General features: G+C 46.0%; 2 protein-coding genes across 2 annotated transcripts in view; one reads left to right on the plus strand and one right to left on the minus strand.

Annotated features, from left to right (window-relative positions):
* LOC102040199 (phosphatidylinositol-binding clathrin assembly protein) overlaps positions 1-9,192 on the plus strand; it is a 38,951-nt gene extending 29,759 nt beyond the window's left edge. The window contains exons 22-26 of the mRNA XM_031056024.1: positions 3,863-3,987; positions 4,567-4,633; positions 5,093-5,191; positions 6,920-7,058; positions 8,011-9,192. Of these exons, the coding sequence (XP_030911884.1) occupies positions 3,863-3,987; positions 4,567-4,633; positions 5,093-5,191; positions 6,920-7,058; positions 8,011-8,081 (501 nt within the window). The 3' untranslated portion in view covers positions 8,082-9,192. The remainder of the gene's footprint in view (positions 1-3,862; positions 3,988-4,566; positions 4,634-5,092; positions 5,192-6,919; positions 7,059-8,010) is intronic.
* Positions 9,193-10,355: 1,163 nt separating this feature from the next.
* LOC102040709 (ras-related protein Rab-39B-like) lies at positions 10,356-14,197 on the minus strand. The gene is made up of 2 exons (XM_014306544.1): positions 14,139-14,197; positions 10,356-13,884 (listed from the first exon to the last, which is right to left on the minus strand). The coding sequence occupies exons 1-2, from the start codon at positions 14,195-14,197 to the stop codon at positions 13,458-13,460; spliced, it is 486 nt and encodes a 161-aa protein (XP_014162019.1). The 3' UTR covers positions 10,356-13,457.
* Between the last annotated feature and the right edge of the window lie 3,377 nt (positions 14,198-17,574).

Here is a 17,574-nt window from a genome sequence, read left to right on the forward strand (position 1 = left end):
CCTCGGCCGGCGGGCGGTACCCGGGGTGAAGGTGGCGGAGACCCTGCACGGCCTCAGTTCGGGCCTTTTCCCGGGTGATTGCCCTGTTCCATCCCGAGCTGTCCGCTTTCAGCAGTACCGCGTTATTGCACTGCCGGGCTCGGCGCTGAGCCCCGTGTGGGGAGAGCCCTCCGGCACGCACCGGGCGGGGCACGCCTGGCCGCTCCTGCTGCATGGGTAACGTGCCCTGCTCCAAACACCTTTCCGTGCATCTTCCTCTCTTAATCAAGTTCTACACTGCTGAGAAGATTCACTTTTCAGCAGTGCCTGTGTGTTCTTGAAAACCAGCAAATGTGTATTTTCTGAAAAACAGGCCGAACTTGTTTATTCAGCTTTGAAAACTGATGTATGGAGGGTTTGATGATTCTGTTGAGGGGTTGAAAAGCAGGAATCAGTGACTGATGCAGTGGCATAATCTCACAATCATCCGTTGTCCACTTTTAGCTCACTCTTGGTACAAATTCTTGATTGCTGTTTTATTTCCTTTGATCAATAACTATTGATCACAGTGGCTGTACCTAGCTGCCTTGGGGATCTCGGGAAGGGCTGGATGTCTGCCCCATCTGATACAACTGCATTTATAGAGATAAATTTGTTTGACTTGCATTTTGGTATTTCTAGATGTAGTGCTTCTACTGCTGATGCGTCTTGTATGGGCATAGGACCTGACTAGACAGGTGCAGTGCATTTACTTCCCGTGATCCAGTTCCTCCTTTTCCTTTAAGGTTTTTTAACAATAATTAGGATCTGACAAATCCTTACTGGGCTGTAAAACCATTGCTTCATCCAGCTAGCTTCTTTCCATGCCTCATGAGAGACCAGCAGAGGTGAAAGTGAAAGGAAGGGCCGTGTCTTCAGCTGCCCTGTGAGACCTCACTGATCCTGACAGAGGAGAACCTGTGGTCTCTGCTGACTCTGCAGTCAAGGTGGCCACCCTGGCAGGAAGCAGGACATAAACAGCCTCAGCAAACACTCTAAGGACATCTGTCACATCCCTCATCCCATGCTGGTGGCTGCCTTTGTAGCTGCTGTGTTTGGTTCCATGTGATTTCCTTTCAGTACCTGTGTCTGAAGTATCTTGTGTGCTGTATCACATGGCTCCAAGAGTACTGGGGCTGTGCCTTAGTCCTGTGCTTCTCTTCAGTTCTTCAAAACCATGTGGTTCTTCATAATCTCTGGCTCTGAACATATTGGAAGCTCCCTAATTCTCAGATTTGAGAGGTGCTCTGATCAAATACAGGTGTGTCTGCGGAAGAGCTCCTCGATGGTGATCATAGAAGTACTTGGATGTAGATGTTAAAATAGACTTTCTTTTATTCAAAATAAGCCTGCAGTGAGAAGTTGTAATGGTATTCTGCTCTGCAGAGTGAAAACACTGTCTTGAGGGTAGGTTTTACTAGAGCTTTTTTTATTTCAGAAAATAGGTTTCTATTTCAAAAACATCTAAAGACTTGCTGATCTCTTGCTTGGCATTTCCCCTCACCACATGCTGCATGGGCAGTCTTGCAGTGGATCTTGTCTTCAGAGATGTTTCCTGTCAGTGTCTTGGTTCAGTAGAGGCTCCTCACACGTTTTATGGCTCGTGTCTTCTCTGAGGCAGTTGTTCTGTACACTCTTGTCCCTCTCCAGGTTCCAAGTGATGTTGAGCACTCAGAGTAAGTAGTGTTAAGAAGAGGGTTTTACTGGATAACAAACTCTCAAAACAGAGGTTTCAGCTGTGGTGGTTTTGAGCTGTTGCCCAGACATTTCCAAATAAAATGCTTTCTTTGTTCTGCCTTCCTCAGCAGGTGTGAGGCTGCAGGTCTGCAGTAGGTGTCTCTTGTCATGTTCTCTGCACATGCCCCCAGGTGATGGAGCTCTGCAGAGTGAGTGCCTGCAGCTCTTTATTTGGGTCATCACTCAGAAGAGAACCCCAGGGACACGTGGGAATGTGCTATCCTGCTGCACTTCAGGGCTTCTGCAGAGCATTCCTGGGCCTTGGCTTGAGGTTCGCAAAATGCTGCTTTGCCAGTGAATTCTCTTCCTAAAAAGATATAGAGGAGTTTTGGCAGATCCTTGCAGAAGCTGTAAGTGTTGTAAGAATTCTGCAGGGGAGGTGCTGTGGAATACACCACAAAGTGGGGATCCTAATGGCTTTGGCAGCCAGCTGTGCCTCAGAGCTGCTCTGGTCAAGCTTAAAGAAGTGACTGTGCCTCAGCCTTTCAGATGGGGAGGTGGGACAAGAGCCTGACCAGGCTTGGAAGCCCCAGCTGGAAAGCCCTGGAGGTAAATCTGAGCTCACCTTGAGCTGGGACATTATGCAGTGGAAGGAGATCACCAGTATGTAGGGGGCCTGGATTTACTTCTGGATTCACTTCTCAGAATCTTTGTTTCAGTCCTGTCCCTGTGCACAGACAGATGGGAGCTGGGTGCCCGGCAGGGTGTGGGGGAGCTGCTGCCCCCTGCTTTTGCTCCCTGCCCTAGGTGGTTTAAACAAGCACAGCTGCTTCCACAAGAGGGAGTTCCATTTCACACTATCCCCAGGCCTCACTTTGACAACACTTTCCCAAACCTAATCCTTGTTTTCTTTGTTGAAGGCTTCTCTTGGGAGCTTTATCCAGAGGCAGGGATGCTTCCCTGACTGTGAGGTGGCTCGAGGCATTTTTCAGGCAGTCTGAGGTGTGGTCTCTTGAGTTTGGATCTACCACCTGGACAGTGCTGCCTGCTGCAGGTTGTGGAGTTCATGTTCTGCTACAGATTTCCTTTATGATGAGGAAGGCAGGGACTCCTTACCAGATTCAGTAATTTCCTAGTAAGTTTCTTTAGCCAAGAGAGTTAAGGCATGATAATGAGGGGGAGCAGCTCCATCTCTGATATAATTTTAGTCACATATTACAGTTTTCTTCTGGTGTGAAACTTCTGGAATGGAGACACCAAGTTCAAAAGGAGGAGCTGAAGAGGCCTTTGGTAGGGCTTCCATCAGATTTTACTGAGCTGTGTAGACAAGGGCAGAATTACCTCAGTGGAGGGGTGGAGTTGTCTGGAATTGTGTGAGTACATGGTGCTGAGGCCAAAAATGCATGGTTCATCCCTGGCCTAATGTATCTTTCAGCAGCTGGGAACGTTGGCCCCAGCAGATGAGCTGCTTCCTGGGGTTCTGAAGGAGGCACATGCCAAGCTTGACATCCTGGCTGGCTCAGGCCTTTCTTCTCTGGCAGCTTTTCCTGCCAGTCCCTGGTTCTCACTGTCAGTTGATGGTAGGACTGGCTGGAGTTGTTCTCTGGAGGTTTCTGTGGATTCCAGCTAGCTATGGAAGGAGCTCTTGAAACCAGGCTGTTCACTTCCATAGTGCCTGTCTGAGCAGATACCTCCATTTTCCCCCCTTTGCATCTTTCTCTGCCACAACATGCTTGGGCAGGCTCTTTTCCTTCATCAGTTTTATCCAAAATAGTTCATAATCTGGTTAGCCACAGAGAAGTCTTATCCCTGCTTTACAGGTAGGAAACCCAGGTTCAGCCATGCCCCATGGACACCTGTAAGGTGGCACTTGACATCAGCCAGGACTGAAAGCACCACTAACCATGTACCCACAAATATGGTTATGAAGTAGTCCTTACACCTGTCCCTTACTTCCCTACCAAAAAAAAAAAAAAAAAGCAGGGAGGGGGAAATGAAGAGATTACTAAGAAAAGAAACAAAATGCTTTTGTACTCCAGTCCAGAAAAAAAGTTTGTTTCCATTTCAAACCCCCTCTAGATGTAGCTGCAGTAAGATGATAGCATGTCTGTGTCTAGGATTTCCATAAAACTCTTCTAACACTGAGGGTTTCTTTCTCCCCTTAAAGGAAGATGTAGATTCTTTTATGAAACAGCCTGGAAATGAGACAGCAGATGTAGTTCTTAAGAAGTTGGATGAGCAGTATCAGAAGTATAAATTTCTGGAACTTAATCTTGCTCAAAAGAAAAGGAGGTAAGTTGTAATTTTTGCAGATTTGGGAAATGTTTAGCACAGTTCTATTTTTTAAAATAATAAATCTAGTGTCCTGGAAGGCCGTGGGGATGCCACTGCCTCTGCCAGGGCTGTCAGGGAGAGCAGTGCCCTCAGCTCTGGGAAGCTTTTGCTTGAACAGTGCAGAGTCCTGTGGCTCTCACTGTCAGAATAGTCCATGAACCTCAGAAAAAACACACTGGTTTTGTTTTATCTGCAGTGGTTTCACCCTGTATTTCTGCTGAGGTTTCCCTGTCCTCTGGGAGATGACAAATATTTGGAATGTACTGTTTTAGTGAAAGGGGGTGTGTTACTGTTACTGTGTGTTGTGAGTGGATTGCTGTGCTTCAAAGCCAGCCAGCCTCGCTGTTGTGAGGGGCAGGTGAAGCTGGAGCTGAGCTGCCTTTACATGCCATGTCTTTCAAACCTGCTTTTGTAAGCTGGAAGAAACTGTTAACAAGTTTTAAAATGGAGGGTGGACTGTATAATAAAAGTGATCACTTGTTTAGGAAACTTTGTGTCTCTGTAAAATAATAAATTATGACTGTTGTTAATTCACAGGCTAAAAAGTCAGATTCCTGAAATTAAACAGACATTAGAAATTTTAAAACACATGCAGAAGAAAAAGGTAAATTATTTTGAATATCTAATGAGTATGAGAAAAGCTAACTACCTTTCCACCCTAACAGAACACATTGCAAGAAATGTTTTGGAGAGCACACTTAATATGCCTTTATAAATAACAGAATTATTTTTAAAGGTATGTAGTACTTTTTGAAAGTTAGTTCAAAACCAGTTAATGTTTGTAATGCAAACTTCATTTTTAATAGTGTATAGATTGCAGCTAAGCTTTGACTTCATCTCCATTCTTTATAGAGATTTCTGTATTGTTTTTAAATATATCTTTTAAAAATGCATTATTCTTGGAGCTCTAACTTTAGTGTTGAAGTAAAGTTCTGTAGAATTCCACACAAGTTAATACTGCATCAATGGCAGAAAGCAGAAAAGTGTGCTCTTTATTCTAAGTTTTATGTCTTCAACATTTCCAGTGAAAATAACAATTGTAATTTTTATCATTTGTCTTAAGGATTCCACACATCCAATGGAAACCAGATTTTTATTGGCAGATAATCTCTACTGCAAAGCTTCAGTTCCTCCTACAGATAAAGTTTGTTTGTGGTTGGGGGTAAGTAAAATGGAACTTTCTCTGAAACTGTTTCAATAACATAAAAGGCTTGTGAAGGAGTTTTGGTTGCTGTCTGCCCTGGTTGTAGTGGGCATGATTCTGTTGATGGGCGCATGGTGGTGCTGCACCATGGCAGCAGAGCACATCTAACCAGGCAACTTCAGTATGTTAGTGAAGATTTCTTGTTCCATTCTGTTTGGTTCCTGAACAATAAGACTTCAGAGAATTGTCTTTTTGCTGGATTGGTCTTTCCAAAAACCTTGTTTGTGTTTCCCTTACCATTTCTGTCGCTTTTGGGTTCAAATTAATGACATTGCCTGGCATGGGAATGTGCCCAGCAAAATAACTTAGTTTGGCAAGTAGCTTCCCATCTTCTCTATGTTATTTGTATTCAGCATCTTGCTTTCCCTTTTCATGCACCCTTGTAGGGAAGGATGGGATTTCTGTTGCTCACAGGTATCTGCCAGCATTTAGAGCAGACTTTTCACTAAAGCCTGCTGGGATCAGCATTCGCAACCCAGATTCCTAAGTACTTAACCACTAAGGTTGGAGCATTTTGTATTTAGAGGCTTCATTATATGTGGAGATTAACCTGCTGATGCTTATTTTGAGACTTTTAAGTCATGGATGTTCCTAAATCCCAGAGTTGGCTGCCAAACAAAGCCTCTTGGTTAGGACAGAAGCACTGTTGACACATGAACCATCCAGACTAATTGGACAGTTGCTTCCAACCTTTCCCACTTCTATCATGAAAAGAAAAAAAATTTCTGATAGCTCTTACTATTAGGAGACTGTCTTCAGAATTCATAAACACCTACTTTTGTGGAATATCCCAGGTTTATTTCCTAACAGAACATCAGAGAAGGTTCATCTTATTGACAGTTCACACTGAAAAGCTGTCATGAAATGCCACACAGGATTAATTTTATTTAGGTGTTCTTGGCCTTCTGCCTTTCTCCTGCTTGTTGCCTGCAGTCTGTGTTGGGCTGTGTGTCACTGTTCCTGGGGATCTCTGTCCTCCACTTCCTTTAGAGAACAAATTATCCAGCTCTGGCAGCTCAGTGTAGCCTTCTGTGGGATCCTGTCAGTCACAGACTGTGGCTCCATTCAGGGCACAGTTCTTGAAGAGGACAAAGTTTCATTGGTGCATTTTCACCTAATACTGCTCTTTTATCTCATCCTGTGGTAGCGTCTTACTGAAACAACCATGTGTGGATTAAAAAGCATCACCACAGCATCAGAGAGGACTTCTATACCTGTTGTATCTCTAATACCTGTAGTAGCTCTTGTTACTGACAGTGCCAGCTGTTTGTTAGAGTTCCACACAGAGCCTGAGGTTTGTCTTGAATCCAACAGAAACTGTTTCTAGAGTTGTGTGGCACCTGGAAAGTGCTTCTAAGAAATGTAAGGTCTCACTTTTTAAATACAGTGAGGATGAGATGCTTATACCTGAAAGGCTGAATGTGATCCACAGGGGAAGAAATCCTTTCTTGCTTAGCTATAGGAAGAGAGCTTAACTTTAAGTCACTAGGGAGATTTATTACTCAGTTACTGAAGGGGTAGAGGCCTCAAGTGGATTTGGGCATTGCCTGTCCTGAATCTTGCTTGGCTTGTGAGGACAGTCTGTTGTTTACAGGATTAATTTTGAACAACAGCCTAAAATACACTTGGTGGGGCTTAGTCCTTCCAATGCAAGATTAAAAGCTTTTATCAATCTTTCTTTTTCAGGCCAATGTGATGCTTGAATATGATATTGATGAAGCTCAGGCTCTGTTAGAGAAGAATTTGTCAACAGCCACAAAAAACCTCGATCTTCTAGAGGAAGACCTGGATTTTCTCAGAGATCAGTTCACCACTACAGAAGTCAGTATCCTTTTCATTCATGGCAGGGAGGAGATGTCTCTGAAAGCCAACATCCAGGTAACAACCAACTTTCTGATGTGTTTTTATCTTAGACTGGCTGCCTCAAAATTCTGTAGCACCTGTGAACTTAACTGTCCTAGCAGTGTAATGGAATATTGTGTTGGCAGGGCTAAGTTGGAGGTTGGTGTGTGAGAGGTAACAAAACCTGTGTATATGTCCTCATGAAATCTAGTGCAGTGCTTGCAACCCAGGCTGGCTGCAGAGTGAGCTGGAAGGTTGGGTTGATGCCCAGTGACCACCTTAAAGCCACAGGGTCACCACAGTGACCCTTCCTCTAGAACACGTGAACATTGTGCTTTGTTGCCCATCACAGCCTTTGCAGCTGCCTCCAAGCAGCACAAGCCCTGCTGCAGCAAGCAAGGGACTGGCTTGGGCTGTGCTCATTGTTTTTAAAATTTCTTTATACTGTCATGAACCACCTCCTGGGCATGTGGGGTTGTTTTTTGTACTTTCTAGTCTAAAACTATTTGAATGAGTGTAGCCATTAACTGAAGCATTAGATTTAGTTTAATGAAGGCACAAATGCTTGTTCTTTCAGGTTGATACTTGAGCTGTCTTAGTGCAGCAGGAGTTTAGGATGCCTGAAAGAGGCAACTACAGCTGATATGGGCAGCTTGAAACCAGTGAAGAGTTAGGCAAAACTAAAACTGTGTTTCTCTGCAATATCTTTTTGGAGGTTTTTTAAGTAATGATCTAAATACTGCAGTTACCAACAGTTACCAGTGTTCCTGAGAGCTGAAGCTCTGCACCAAGTCAGCCCTTTCATGAAATGCTTTCTGTACTGACTGTTGTAACTAAGTGGCCAACTCTGTAAACTGCTCTTTCTCTTTTTATAAAAATCTTTTTTTTTCTCTTTTCTGATAGCATGAGCTGTTTCCTTAATTCCACACCCTCAGATATGGCTAGAGTTTATAATTGGGACGTAAAGAGAAGAAACAAGCAAGACCCATCCAAAAACAAAGCATAGTTTTTCCAATTTTAAATGTGGTTTCAATTCCCAAGTATTTTTTATTTAAACACCCCCAAACCTCATTCAGGACTGAGTTACTTTCAGCATTTCAGTAAATGGTAAAATATATAAAAACTAATGGTGAGCACCATTTTATTTATTTGTAAACTCAAAATTTGGTTTCATGCATGCTTCATGAAATGAATTATTTGAAAAGGCACCACACAGTCCAGCAAAGGATGTAGTATTTTGATCAGACCAGTCCATCATAAATAAATTTCTACCTGAAAGCCTGTCTGAAAAGCTGAGGGGCATGTATGAAATGGAGCCTGACATATTCACAGGCTAAGGCAATGCAGGGTTTTTCTTTTTCATCTCTGTACAGCTAATGGAGTTAACTTTGACTTGGACTGGGGAGATGTGCAGCTGTAACGTTCTAGGAAACAACAGAAATAGAGTGGAATCGGGGTTTGTGTCAGTCAGTTCATGGCAGCACCAGCCTGCAGGGATTCCTGGGTATCCACTTTGGATAAACTTGTGGTAACTCTGGGTTAGCTGAGTGCCTGCCACTGAGCTCTGAGCACTCCACAGGCAGCAGTTTGTGATTTGTCCTCAGAGCAGTGGGAAAGGAGTGAGCAGCACAGGGCATGTCAGGCCTGCAGGCCTCACCCCTTGTTTTCCATACCTGTGCCCACGTTGGGTATTTCAGGGAAGGTGCTGAACAGGGACGCAAGAGCCCCCAGCTTGTGAGAGCCTCCCATTTCCAGCCCCTTGGCCCAGATGTCCAGTTCAGATGTCTGAACTCAGCCTCCCAGGTGGGAAACCCGGGTTAGGTCGGGATGGCTGACTGGAGCATGACCTCTGCTGGTACAGTTGGAGTATTTTTTGGTCCTTACGAAGCCTTGCGAGATTGTTGCCTCTTCCCTTTGCAGTTTCTTTCTAAAATGAAATGCTCGGTGGTGATGTCAGTGGCTAATAATCACATTCTGTGACTGAGAGTACAGGTTTCACTGCAAAATAAATGCAAATGTTAACTGTTCAATCTTCATGTAAGAAACAATATACCTGTAAATTTTTTGTACTTTTATTTCATGATATTAAAATAGTAAAACTAAACAGTTGTGGCAAACAGCTGTTTTGTGCATTTTCTTTGTGTGGAAGTCATGAATGTGATGTGTGACCTTCTATAATGTTTCCCTCCCTTAACTGGGCATGGGGGGGTGAAAAATTCTGTGGAAGCAGCAGACATGAAAAGTGTGGCTGCTGGGTGCTGGTGTGAATGAAAGGGGGAGTGTGAGTCAGCACATCTGAATTGGTGACTGAAAGCAAGTGATTCACCAGCACTGTGCCTGTCAGAAAGTGAGCTGCAGGGAAGGGCAGAGAGCAGGTAAACCCTGGTCAGCAGAAGGTGCCTGGGCTCATCTCTTCCTTCCCCCGGGCGCTGCTGCTGTTTCAGTGTCTGTGGCTGCAGCAGAGGAACGTGGAGCCCTGCTGTGCTCTCCAACAGGTGTCTGCCACAGCAGCAGGATGTGGCACTGCTCAGGCTGCAGGCTGCTGCTCTCCATTTTCCTTTTCTAGCATCAGCAATGATGGAAAGGCAGCTGCACACACAGCCTGATTTCGCTCACAGTTTTTTCTTCAGTTTGGATTAATGAGATCCCAACAGACTGTGCTCCTCCCCCCCATCCCTGGCTGGTCCTAAGGCAGCAATTGCCTTTGTTGTGCACAACAAAATGACCAGTTAAGCATTTTTGCACAGCAAAAGCAGAACCGAGCAAAATCAGCTGTATGCCACCGCCAGGAAGCTGCTGCCTCGTGTCAGAGGGGACAGGTGACAGCTTGGAGCTGAATGGCTCCTGTGTTCAAAGGGCTCTTCTTCCTGGGGAATGGGAGGAGGCTGTGGCCATCAGGTGGGGTTTGGTGTTTGTTTGATCTGAGGTAAATAAAAAACCCCAGAACTCCCAGATGAGCTCCATGACTAATCCTTGCCTGGGTCTGCTCTGCTCTTTGCTGGTGCCACCAGACCTGCAGAGGCCTCCTGGAGGGGCCAAGGCTCTGGTGGCTGCAACTGCTGGGAGCAGGGGGTGTTCTCTCAGAGGAGCTGGTCTGGCTTTTCTCAGCAAGGCAGAGGACAGGTCCTGCAGAGTGAGGCAGGCCCTGGCCAGTGGCTGTGAGGCAGAGCCTGGAATGGTGGATCCAGCCCTGGCTGGAATACAGAGCAGGGACAGGGAGCAGGGAACACACTAAGAGAGAATCGGCAGGGGGAAAGAGGAAAAAATCAAACCACCAAAGTTTCTTTACAAGTTTTGAATTTCACATTATCACGTAGTAACCATTTTGCTAAATACAAGCATATTTTCAGTCACATACACACAGCTAAATACAGCATTATTTTCACATTTCATTACAGTGCATAACAAAGCGAGGACAGTGTAAAGTATGCTTTTATTCTGGAGGTTCTGAGCAAGTTCAGTTTAACATGCAGATTGTTTTTAACATGTGGTAGAGACCACAGAAAGTTAGCTTTTCCTTTTTTTTTTCTCTTTTTGTCCTAGAGTATAAGAGCTCCTGACCTTAAGCCTGTGAGAGGTATCACCTTCTGATTTCTCAAAGTCCCTCTAAGTCAAAGCATTAAAACCAGTTGTTAGAAAAGAATTCTTAGCATATCCAATAAGTTCTTCATCTTAGAAAAAACATTCCAAATTTTGTACAGATGAATCTACATTTCCTATATTTTAATAAGCAGTCTAGAAAATGCAAGGAATTAGAAAAAGATGTAGATAATGATTTTTCTATCATTTAATATAACAATTTATTAACTCTAAATAGTTAAGACCATGTACATTTTCTTCTGTACTGTTCCTCTTTAGAATTACAACACTTCTGTATTTAAATTGAAGATTTACTCTGAAGGCCAGAATGCACTTACTGGCTTAGGCTTTCTGGAATTTCTCCCTGGGAGCAGTAACGGGGAATATCCAAAACCCATTAAATAAAATATTGTCTGTCTCATGAAAAGTGATCTTTCCCCTCTGGCCAGGCTCTCACACAGGGAATTACAGAATTTGACTATTGCTAAAATGTCTGATCCAACTCCTCACTGCCCCTCATGTCACACTCTGGCTCAGTGCCCCTGGGGGCTCAGCCAGACACCCCCAGACACACCCAGTGTCCAGCTGGCCCCTGAAAAGCTGAAGCAGCTGCTAGGTGAACTTTCCATCCAGGGAACAAAGAAACTGACCCTTTGGTACTGTCTGTCCCTGCCTTTGTGAAATGCAACTGACTGAGCTGGTCTGAGCAAACCCCTCACTCTGCCCTGGCATCTGCCCAGTTCCTGCGGTGCTCCCTGCACCCACCTTTGCTCACCCAGAAACAGGCTTTGTAAAGGGCACACTTTTTCATTTTAATCTTCAGGTCACTCACCCACAAGTGCCTGGCACTCACTGCCCTTCAGCAGGTGTTGGATGCACTCACAGCCTATTCCAGCACTGACAAGCTCACCAAGAAGCACCAGGCACTGCCACCCCCTCCTGGCATTTGCTCCCTGTGCCCTCCCAGCAGGTGCAGCTCTGCTGCTCCCCTGCAGAGCCCAGGAACTGAAATTGTTCCTAGAACACCAAAAGCAAAAGTGCTCAGGGTTTGGGTTGCTGGTCTGGGCTTGCTGTGGGTTTGGGTTTTTTACAGCTTCAATATGGAAACCACAGGTTTTTTTCTTAATAAGACCTGCCCATGTGCTGCTGCAAACTGTGAGAATGGTTTCAGAAGAAGTAACAGTCTGAACTCAACAACAATCAACACCTGTATTTCTGTAGATTAAAAAGCTGGAACAAATATTTTCTTTTTCTCTACTCAGAGGCCAAAAATAAACACTAGATGCTTCCTGTGGCTTTTACCTAATCCCCCATCCTGCCCATTGCAGGTGTATAAAGCTTTCAAACACAAGTAAAAAAGTCACTATAGTTTTGTTTGCTCACTGAAGTTCCCTAATTTGCTACAGGAGCACAGTCACCCCATTGCACTTCAAAAGCTTGGGTTAAAATTTGGCAGAAGCAAAGCTTTTAAGTGGTGAATGGCATTCCCAGAAAACATCTACCTACATACAGCTTTTGTGACATGGCTGCCATCCCATGATGGCCAGCCTGAGATGGATCCTCTTTTGTCAAACTAAAACATGGAGGAAAACAAATTTTACTCTTGAGTGTGTCTTAAGGCTTTCCTTCCCACCTGCTCAGACACTCCTGCTGTGTGTTCCACCTTCCCAGTGCCAGTTCTCTTCCACAGAGGCCAAGACAGAAAATGACACTTTAACAGCAGAAAGTACCGATGGAAGCTGTTGCTTTCAATGCTATTTAATTTCTTTAAGAGCTAATCTCACCTTTTAGGATGTCTGATGCACCTGAGTTAAGCTTTTCAAGTTTTTTATTTTGTTGGGTTTCTTCTTTCCCTCCTTCCTTTCCATTCCTCCTTGTGACCTGGCTGGTAAGGTCAGCACAGTGCTGTTACTGAGTCAGAAATGGTGTGGCCCACCTGGCTGCAACACCCCAGTCTTAACACATAACACCTGAGGACATGGTTCTCTCTTTATGCTCTTGATCACTTAATCCTGCTGGAAAGCCTGAACTTGGGGTACTTTCAAGGTACTCACCCAGGCACTAAATGAGTAGAAATTGCATTGAATAATCTCTACTGCAGCAAGAGTTGCCACTTAGAGTCTTGGTTCAGCACAGCAAGAAAAACACTGTTAAGGGATGAATAATTTAAACTTTAATTACCAATCAAGTGAGTACTGTTTACCTCTTTAAACCCCACAAAATATTCTTTGCTATTGACTAGGTTCAAGAACATAAGAAAGAAAACTCAGAAGTGTGCATACCCTGTCAGTAAACTTCTCCTGTGGAACTGACCTTATGAGGAAATGGTATCTGTGCTGCCTTTAGACCTTCCTGGAAAGAAATAGCTGACACAAACCAAAATGTCCTCCTGCTTTCTCTCTGTCTGCCTGTTTGTCATACGACTGCGTATCCATCCTGTGGCTCCAAAGGCCATCAGGGAGCTATAGGTTTACTTAAAAGAGAACATGTAGAGTACCCTGGCATGTACCAGCCTATTCAGCTCTGTATACCCTCTCCTGTGTTGTGCAGCCCCTCATTTCTGCTTCCTGTCTCCTTACAACATCCACATGCACCCTCACTCACTCTCCTTCAGGTTTGTAGCCCCCAGTTCTGAAAGGTTATTTGGAACAGAACATTTCTTTCCAGGGTCTGTCCTGGTGTCCAAAACAACGTGGGAGGCTGTTCTCAACGGGAGCGTGGCTCTCCCCTCTGTCACACTGAGTTCACTTAGTAAAGAACGTTTGGTTAGTAGAGTTCATCACCACGGCCTCCCTAGAGGAGCTCAGCACAAGCACCTTCTATCTGATTTCACCACTTCTTCTGAGGAGTGCACTACGTTCGGGACAAAGCCGCTCTTTACCCCTTCCCATCCCTCCTGGATGGAAATGTCCCCCCTTTTCACCAGCTCGTAGATGTCCCGGGTCAGGTCGGTGAAGGCCTTCTCCACGTTGATGGCGTCGCGGGCCGAGGTCTCGATGTACCTCATGCCGTAGGCAGCAGCCAGTTTCTCTGCCTCGTGCCGGGTCACCTGCCGCTGCGTGTCCAGGTCACACTTGTGCCCCACCAGCACAAACACGATCTGGTAGGGCTGCACGTGCACCTTGGTCTCCTCCAGCCACTCGTGCACGTTCTGGAAAGATCTGCGGTTTGTGATGTCAAAGAGGAGCAGTCCTCCCACCGAGTTCCTGTAGTAGGCTCTGGTGATGGACCTGCAAGCCAAGGAGCCACAGCAGTGTTAGCTCACAGCTCTCTGAACACATGTCCTTTAAGAAAGCAGCATTACCTCCACCCTGTTTGCCCTGCAGAGTACAGGGCAAGAGAAGGCCATTCAGGCAACGCCTTAGAACTTCCAGCTTGTGCTCTGTAGAGCTTGTCATTTAAAAAGAAAACTTATTTTGGCTTAAAGATTTCACACTTGGGTAATTGCCCCACTGATTATGGCTCTCTTCAAAATCCCCCCCACCGTTTTATTCTGTCATGGATTTCTGTATTTCCCTGGCTGTTGAATCCCACCCCCACCATGTCAGTTCTCTGGACACCTCATCTAACCCAAGGGTTTAGAAGCACGGTGACAAAGGATTCAGTTGAAACCAAACACCCCTCTCTGACAGCCACATAAAAACAGGAGGTCAGAGATCTGAAAAGGCTGACCATGGGGTTGTAGCTCCCCTCCATATACCCAGAGCCCTGGGATAGAAACATCCACCCATCCCTACAGCTTCCTCCTCTGTGCAACTGGATGAAAGTGACATTGCACTGACAGGCCACTGCTACTGTTAGTGGCACTGACTGAGAAACAGCAAAACAATACAAGAGCTTCCAAGGAGAACCTGCACTAACACTGGTCATGTTCCTGCCAAATACTGACATTAAATAGTCACCAAAAGGACCCTGGAACTGCAGGCTGGAAAATGAAGAACATTTCCGAGCCAGGCCAGCCCAAGGCAGCCAGAAGCAGCACAGGAAATCAGCAAACTCAGGGCAAAGGAGCAAAGCTGAGGCCATGGGGCTAAAGCAGAGCTACAGTTCAGTGACTGCCACACAAGGGGAAACCAAGAAGCTGATGAACAGTGGTGTTTCTGCAAGTCATGGATTTGCTCTAAATCCAGAAGCAATGATCGATTTCAGTCCCTGGAGGAATTCACACTCAGGCCTGAACTTTCCTTGCTGGAGTAATACAAGCACTGCTGCATTTTTACCCTAGGACAGTCTTTTTCTGGCTATGCAAGACTGTTGTTAGGTGCCATTTGGTCCTGTAGTGTGTGTATCTGTCAAAATTGCCCCAAGAAAGGATGAACTAGAGTTTTCAAGAATTATTTTATCAATAAACATAGTGATGGGTGAAAATTCACAGACAAAACCGAAGAAAGGCAGTAGCAGGGGAAAAACATAGCCAGCAATGTTTGGATAATTTCTCCTCTCCAACTGTTTGGCTTAGGGACAATAGTCACTCTGCTCATTTGGCACTGAGGGAATTAGATCTGCCTTTAGCTATCTGGCCAGCTGCAAACAGATACTGGCACTTTGAATTCAGCCCCACACTGTCACAGACATTTCTGCTTCTCCCTTGTGTTCTGTGCCACCAGCCCTGGCTCCTCCTGCCAGCAACAACAATGCCTCAGGTACTTCTGAAAGACATGATGGGATCTAAGCTGAATGCTGCTTCAAGGTAAAATCAGGTGAAGGTCTCAGTGCCTTTTCTTAAAGCCTTTTCCACAACTGTTTTCCTCACCAACCTGCAGGAGGCAAAGCCTATTGCCTTCATGCTGCACATCCCTTCCCAATTCCCTTCTGAGGTCTCTACCTTCCCTCCTCCTGCCACACACACACTGACCAGGGCAGAACAGGGACTTGCAGCCACTTTGGCCAAGTTTTAACACACAGGCAATGTCTCTGTCTGGGAATGTCCCCTGCCCTGTACCCATGGTGGGACAGGGCCTGCTTGTTTGAGTATTCCCCTCTCAGCCAAGGCAGAGGTGCTGGCTGGGAGGAAACAGCTCCTCTGTAGGTGGTGGGACACAGCTCCGGGGAGAGAGGGCTGCACAGGCTTTTGCTTTTGCTAGCATTACACAACATCACGTTTCTGACAAGGAACAGCAGTGTCTGAGCAACGAGAGATGGGCAAAACCTGCTGGATCTGGCAAGAATTGGACCCTGCTCTTCTACAGCTCCAAAGCAGCCTCAACACTGCCCCAGGCAGCATGTGCTGGGGCCTGGTCTGGCAAAAGAGAGTGGCACATGTTTAACTGCAATTTAAGCCTTGACTGCACAGAAATTGCTACTAATTTATGGAGAGTGAAAGAGCTCACAACAGGGGGCCAGGAAGAGCAAAATTGTAACACAGCTGCTGCTCAGAGAATGCCAAGGTGTTTTCAAAATAACTACAGTGGTTTTGTCCTCGTGGGGCAGCTGTTAAACTATGTAAATCAGACGGGAAATGCTCAAATCTGAAAACGGGGAGCTCATTCTTACAGATTTCCCTCTCAAAAACTCCCTGTGCTTGACAAACGACAAAAAAGGTTTCAGGTTTCTGGAGAGTACCTGCTCCATTGTGCTTCTTGCCTATGACAAGTGCAAGGGGCTTTGGCTTATTCCAGTAACAGCAAATTGTCTCTGGCCAAGAAACATTCCTTGTAGGAGGAGCCCAAGAATTGTCTTCATGGGGCACCATTTGTCACACAGGTCTAACAGTGATTTGAAAGGGATAAACACAAACCAGATTTTACCTTATATTTTTTTTCCACATAACAGAGTGCACCATAAAGGCCCCTGGCTTTGCTCCAGCTTTTCACATTGGGAATTCAAGTCTGCACTTTGGCAAGGGCATTTCAAAGTGGCACAGTGGGGTTTTTTTACTGTCACTGACCATTCCTGCCCCTTGCACCCTTCCTGCCTTTGCCCAGGGCAGCAGTGCAGCTGCCCTTGCTCTGAAGGTCACCAGCTCATCATGCTGACACCCTGAGTGCAGGGCTGGGTCAGCCCAGCACCGAGGGCCAGCAGCCTCCAGGGCCCTGGACATCCTGATGTGCAAAGGAAAGGAAATTGAAGCCATCCGAGAGCTCTTCCTCTTCACAGCAACGGCAGAACAGGGCACAGCACTCAGGTGTGTTTGCTGGAGACCTCAGCCAGACAGCCAAAGCTGGGAGCTGATGCAACTGCAAGCTAAAGCACCTCCTCTCTCAGCAGAATAAAGCAGTAGCTCCTTGCCTGCAAGGCATCAAGGCAGCAGAGGAAAATCCTGTCAGTGGATAAGGACCAACTACTGCACATCCTGGGCCAGATGCCAGTGCCACAGATGCGAGGGAAGGTGGTGAGAGGGGTGGGCTAGGGGAGTTTTCAGCTACTGAATGAAACCAAAACATTCCTCAGGCGAGTCATTACAGCACAGACGTAGAAGCTCTGTGATGCTGCACAGAGCTGTGGAACACAGGAAGTGATCCCAAGGGAGCAGGATGGAGGAGCGGATCAGGGTTAAAGACACATGGAAAATACAAGCAGACAGGAGGCCAGGAGCTGCGAGTACACTCACACATCTTCAAAACGAGCACTGTGAAAATGAGCCCCTCTTTGGCTGGGGCCAAGCCTGCTCCAACCAGGGCTGCTGTTTTTCCCACACAGTCCTGCGGGAAACTCGGCATGGTCCCACAAGCTGCCTTTATTCTTCATCGAGACTTGGTTACTGTTGCTTAAGCTCCCAAATTGTCTGTGCCCACGCAGCGCTGGCACTCTCCAGAGAGCACCTGTCATCCCTGCCCCAGCCAAAGGTTTGTCCCGACCTTTCTCTGTCCTGCAGAGGAGAGCTGGGCTCTGCTGTCGCAGCAAAGCACTCAAACGCATATTGCACTGCGTTCCGTAGTGTTCGCCTGGGAAACATCCCGGCCCCTGCCTCTGCACTGGGG

This window comes from Geospiza fortis, unplaced genomic scaffold (genome assembly GCF_000277835.1).
Source record: "Geospiza fortis unplaced genomic scaffold, GeoFor_1.0 scaffold157, whole genome shotgun sequence".
In the NCBI taxonomy this organism is placed as follows: domain Eukaryota; kingdom Metazoa; phylum Chordata; class Aves; order Passeriformes; family Thraupidae; genus Geospiza; species Geospiza fortis.